This window comes from Triticum dicoccoides, chromosome 1A, assembly GCF_002162155.2.
Source record: "Triticum dicoccoides isolate Atlit2015 ecotype Zavitan chromosome 1A, WEW_v2.0, whole genome shotgun sequence".
NCBI classification, from domain to species: domain Eukaryota; kingdom Viridiplantae; phylum Streptophyta; class Magnoliopsida; order Poales; family Poaceae; genus Triticum; species Triticum dicoccoides.
In genome coordinates, this window is record NC_041380.1 from 346,524,430 (window position 1) to 346,530,326 (window position 5,897).

General features: G+C 43.9%; 1 protein-coding gene across 2 annotated transcripts in view; it reads left to right on the plus strand.

Moving 5' to 3' along the window:
* Positions 1-3,505, plus strand: part of LOC119272096 (uncharacterized GPI-anchored protein At1g61900-like) — a 4,640-nt gene extending 1,135 nt beyond the window's left edge. The window contains exons 2-8 of one of the 2 annotated variants that reach the window (XM_037553688.1): positions 322-483; positions 1,193-2,032; positions 2,260-2,502; positions 2,698-2,712; positions 2,800-2,940; positions 3,054-3,101; positions 3,212-3,505. In XM_037553688.1, the coding sequence (XP_037409585.1) occupies positions 453-483; positions 1,193-2,032; positions 2,260-2,502; positions 2,698-2,712; positions 2,800-2,940; positions 3,054-3,101; positions 3,212-3,279 (1,386 nt within the window). In that variant the 5' untranslated portion in view covers positions 322-452 and the 3' untranslated portion in view covers positions 3,280-3,505. Of the gene's footprint in view, positions 1-321; positions 484-1,192; positions 2,033-2,259; positions 2,503-2,697; positions 2,713-2,799; positions 2,941-3,053; positions 3,102-3,208 lie in introns of both variants that reach the window. The other variant, XM_037553684.1, reaches the window with a different exon arrangement.
* Positions 3,506-5,897: the final 2,392 nt, after the last annotated feature.

Consider the following 5,897-nt stretch of genomic DNA (forward strand, 5'->3'; position numbering starts at 1 on the left):
AGGTCTCTAGTGGACCAGAATGTTATCTGTAGAAAACCAATTGCTAACCGCAGTTTAATTGCATGACAACTTCCTACTCAGTTTCCCTGCATAGTTTTAGTTTTGTCGATTGGAATCATACCTGAAAATTATATGGAAGTGTTTATTTATCTTAATAACTTATTAGAAATGGATAACTTCATGCGTCCTCGCGTGTGCAGTTAGGAAATATTTTTCAGTGAATTGATCCGCATGTGGATAGTTCTGAGCAGAAGTACTTAATTATATGCCGCATTTGACTAAAATTTTAATCTTTCATTTTGCTTTATTATCTTTTTGCAGGTTTTTTATCCCATTTGTTTTGTGCGGGTGCTACTGCCTCCAATGATCCTGCGAGTTCCCCTCTTAAACTTGTGCTGGGACTGAGGACCTTGTGTGCAGTCTCATGCGTGCATTGACATCTTCAGGTTAAAATGGAGAGGGGCTCTGGTTCTTGTTTTCATGGTGAGTCGTTTTCACCTACACAGAAATTTTTCATGCATATAATTAGACAGTATATTTGATTTGGTTAAAACTCAAGGTTTCTCGTAAGCTGGCAGAAACTGAAGGGGGCGGGGGGATCTCACATATGATTTTAGAAGACTGTTTGAACCTCTACTTAATTAATGGAAGCTTCTTAAGGATACATTGTCTTCTGCTGCATATGAATGTCTAATCTAGACTGTCACCATGTTGTTATAAAGTCCCATCATCAATATGAGATGGTACAACCATTGATAATGTATTTTCAAAATACTTACATGGGAGCATTACTTTCCATGTGAAAATAAATAAATAACTATTGGTTTGACTTTCCTCGACAACACACACACACTGTATAGGTCTATAATGTTATGTTCTACTACCTCTGTAAATTTTATAAGACGTTTTAGGTCACTAAAGTAGTGACCTAAAATGTTTGGTAAAAGTTTACACAGGGAGTACATTCTAAAAGTCCAAAATACATGATAGTCACAAGGTGATGATTATTGCTAGTCATTAGTCCAATACAAGTGCAGCTATGATACTAGTGATTTTAGGAAACTAACTGAGGTTTTAAAAAGTAGATGCACATTACTTTTTAGCTAGACGTCCATATGTAAAAGTGCTTTGTGTGTGATTTTTGTGACCACTGTCTTTGATGTGCTATGCTAAAAGTAAGATTTCATTGCAGGTATAGTGTGTCATTGGCTTGTATTGGTATTGATATGGCTTTGTGGCTGTCAACATGTTCTGTCTCAGCAAACGACACTTAAACCAAAAGATAAATTTCTTCTGTCTGACCCACCTATTGGTCTCTTTGATCCGATAGAGATTTCGCCATCTGTTCTCCCACACAATACCAACCCAGTCGAGCCACTGTCACCAATGTATCCAAACTACACATCCTATGATCCGGTTTTGACTGGAAAATGCCATGTGAACTTTTCTGATCTCTCTTTTATTATGGACAAGACGGCGTCTGATTGTTCTGTACCTTTAGCACCACTAGTTGCCGATGTTATATGTTGTCCCCAAGTTAGTAGCTTGATGGATATATTCCAAGCTGCATATGGTGGTGGAAACAATACGCTTGTTCTCAATCAAGCTTCAGCAAATGCTTGTTTCTCTGACATCATGAGCATACTTGCAAGTAAAGGGGCAAACACCAACATCCCTGAGTTGTGTACTCTGAGGCCATCAAATCTTACTGATGCTTCTTGTCCCGTGAAGGATATTAGCTCGTTTGAGAGAATGGTTAATGTAAGCAAACTCCTGGATGCATGCAGCAGTGTTGATCCACTGAAAGAGTGTTGTAGGCCAGTTTGCCAACCTGCAATAGTGGAGGCAGCGGTTCATATATCCTCAGGAGGGGCAAGCATGTTCGGAAGTACTACCATACCTGGAAGTGCGGCTGGAATTAATACTGTCAGTGACTGTAAAGGGGTGGTTCACTCCTACTTATCTATGAAACTTTCATCAGAAGTGGCGAACACTGCTTTCAGAGTATTATCTGGCTGCAAGGTGAACAAAGGTATACAACTTTTGCTAGTTTTGGTTGGTACATTAATATTTTCTCTCTGATGTTAATCCCTTGCTTGGGTTGCTGTGATACCAAGATTTCACGAAGTTCATCATACTTCAATTACAAGTGCCTTTTTTTTTGTACAATCCGACCCTCCTGTCATCACTGCTGTCAGTGTCATCATACTAATGCATGGCATCAAGTGGAAATTCTGAGTCTTGTTCTGAATTATGCAGTCTGTCCACTGGAGTTCGATGATCCTTCTTCAGTCGTTAAGGCATGTGGCAAGGCATCTTCAAGGCCTTCATGCTGCACAGCGTTGCAATCTTATATCGCAACTAGACAGAAACAAATATTTGTCACAAACTTGCAAGCAATTAACTGTGCAACAATGTTCGGATCAATGCTACAGAAAGCTGGTGTGGGGAATGATATTTATGGGCTGTGTGATATTGACCTGAAAGATTTTAGCCTGCAAGGTATGCACAAAGATATTACTCCCTCCGTTCCAAAATAGATGACTCAACTTTGTACTAACTTTAGTACAAAGTTAGTATAAAGTTGGGTCATCTATTTTGGAACGCAGGGAGTAGTTCTCTTCAATATTTGCTTCATCTCGGAACACAAAATAACATTGTCTATTTTCCATGGCACCATTTGTCAAATTGGAGCAGCTTTTGGGCAGCAAGGTTAGTTCTGTTCGATCAACTTTATCTGGTTCATCATAGATATGTACTTGTGTGGTTCTGTGCTAAATTCAGTATTTCATTCTGTAGGTTGTCTACTTCGGAGCTTACCTACGGACATTGTATTCGACAACGTTACGGGCATTAGCTTTACGTGTGATTTGAGTGACAATATTGTAGCACCATGGCCATCGTCATCGTCTCTCCAGTCTTTGTCGCTGTGTGCTCCAGGTGAGAGGGAACTCACAAATATGCTTTGAAATGCATGCGGCACGAAGAAATAAGAGAACTTCCTTGCGACTGTGCATGTATTCACAATAAACTTTTGTCTGTTTCGGTTTCAGAAATGTCATTGCCTGCATTACCGGTCTCGCCATTATCAGGAAGCTCAGGTACTTCAACAGTCTCTCGCTCGCTAGTACAACCGCGGGTCCATTCGCTTGCTATTTGTTTCCAAAGAGACATTGCTAACAGATTGAAATAATATTTGTCACGACAGCAGGTATCTCCAGAACTGGAATTGGGATTCTGCTGCCTGTTGTGCTCCTCACCACGACCATCTCCCTCTGAGAAAAGCACGCCATGTACCGAGCCAGGAGCATCGTAATTTTCCCCGCTGTGCAAGCCCCGCGTTGTAAATTATGTCGCATTGCATTCTTGTAAATGAGCCTTTCCCTTCTCCCCTTCCATTTTGTCCAGCAGATAGCATTGTGATGTGCTAGAGAGTACCGTTGTACCTTTTGAGACATTATCTCTGGAAGTAAAATCTACCTAAACTTTGGCTGGTCACCTGGCATGGATTGCGATTTGCGACAGTGGATGATATGAACCGAACTGGTATGGCTGTCGATTCTCGGGATCATACAGTGCAGCAATCAGATTTATGCCTCTAAATTTTCAGTGAGCATATTGAAGTATAACTAAAAACCGATAAAATTTGCTAAATGTATTAGGTACATCCGTATCTAGACAAATCTAAGACAAGAATTTTGGGATGGAGGGAGTATGTCACAAGTCACTGATATTTGATATGATACATGTGGAACCAGCTCCTCAGAATATATTACTCAACCAGTGTAGTGTGTCAATCTTAGACTGACAGTGTAACTGGTGAGAAACATGGCGAGCCCAGAGTTTGCACTACCAAATAGCTCAAAGCTATCGTCGCTAGTCTGTAGAGTAATTGCAGATTGAAGAATTAACACAGATTGTTGAATAAGTTACAATGGCCCGTCGCTAGTCTGTAGAGTAATTGTAGATTGAAGAGTTAACACAGATTGTTGAATAAGTTACAATGGCCCATTGATCGGCCAATATTCTTGTAAGATGAAGTTGCAATGCAATGGAACACACATTGTCAGCGACCCAATTACGGCCACAGCAGCCCATGGGCCGGGCCTGGTTTTGGTGTGTTCTCCCCTCTCGTTAGGGTTTTCCTCTACTCTCGGCGGCGGCGACTTTCGCCCCATCATAGAGATCTTTCTACCCCGCGCCCCTTCTCCCGCCCGTGTCAGCCGGGGCCCTGCGGGCCTCGTCGGTGGTGAGGGAGGAAAGAGCGATGGGGACCGTACCGCCCGCGGAACAGGATTTCTCGGGCAAGAGAACTATGGAGGATGGTGCGTCTGGTTCAGGCACAGGAGTGACCGATCTGGAGGCGATGATGGAGGAACTCGGGCTGAAGGAAGAGGACCTTCAAGATGTGGTTGTGGAGGACGATGAACTACCTGCTGAAGCGACACGGTGGATGGCAATAGCAAGAGTTCATACAGAGAAGACCTACAGCCAGTATTGGTTTTATAAGAACATGAGGGTAGCGTGGGATCTGGCAAAGGAGGTGAAGATCAGACCGCTGGAAGAGAATCTGTATACGATGCAATTTGGCTGTCTAGGGGATTGGGAACGAGTGATGGAGGAGGGCCCGTGGAATTTCAAGGGGAAGGCAGTGGTACTGGCCCCTTATGATGGCTACACCAAACCGTCGACAATAGAGCTCAACAAGTTGGATATATGGATGCAGATCCATGACCTTCCAGATGGTTTCTTCCCTAAGATCAAAGCGTTGTCAGCCACAGTGGGTGAATTTATTTATGCTGAGCCCAAATCACATGATTTTGAGGGGAACTTTGCTCGCGTGAGGGTGAGGATTGATGTGACAAAACCTCTGAAGAACGTTGTCTCCTTGGTGATCAAGAAAAAGGATGCGGTGCAGAGAGTTATCTTCAGGGTAAAGTTTGAACGATTACCGGATTGGTGCGCAGTCTGTGGATACCTTGGGCACTTGTTCAAAGAATGTGGCGACGGGGTGCATTACCCAAAAGCACTAGTCTTCAAAGACCTGAAAGCTTCGTGGTTTAAGGGGCCAGGCCAAGGGCCAGGAGAGGGCAGCGGTAACAGGGGAGGAAGAGGCCGTGGCCGTTCTAACAGGGGTCGTGGCAGGGGCGCGATGCAACAGAATCCGCTCTATGATGGGGAAGAGACCGATCCTGAGGAGTTCGGTCATGACGTTACAATGGAGGGGGTGGAGCAAAACAGGAAGAGAGGTGCAGCGGTAGCCAACTTGACGGTCATACATAGGTCGACATCCACACCAGATCACACGGCCAAGGCGTTGATGCCACCACAGTCGGAGGTGCCTCCTAGTCCATCATCGAAGCAGGATCTGAAAAGAACCAAGTCAAGTTCATCAACTAGCGAGCAACTGACCGGGAAGAACACAGCGGTGACCAAAAACACAGATGCGCGTTTGGCGGGCCTCCAAGGGGGGTCGCGCCTAGCGCAATGAATATCCTATGTTGGAACTGTCGAGGGGCTGGCAAACCCTCGACAGTTCGCGAGCTTCGCGATATGACGAAGCAATTTGCCCCCTCTATAGCTTGTATACTTGAAACACAAATAGAGGGCTCCAGAGTGGAGAATCTAGCCGGTACCTTAGGGTTTGATAAGAGTTTCGCTATCAGTAGTTCTGGTAGAAGTGGTGGACTAGGAATTTTTTGGAATGAATCAATAAAGGTAGAAGTTATTGGCTACTCTGAGTATCATATTGATGTAACCGTTGAGGATGGGGGTTCTATTAGCAGGGTAACTTTTGTTTATGGAGAAGCACAAGTCCCAGAGAGATACAAAACGTGGAACATGTTGAGGGGAATAGCCAGATCTAGTAACCTCCCATGGACAGTAATAGGCGACTT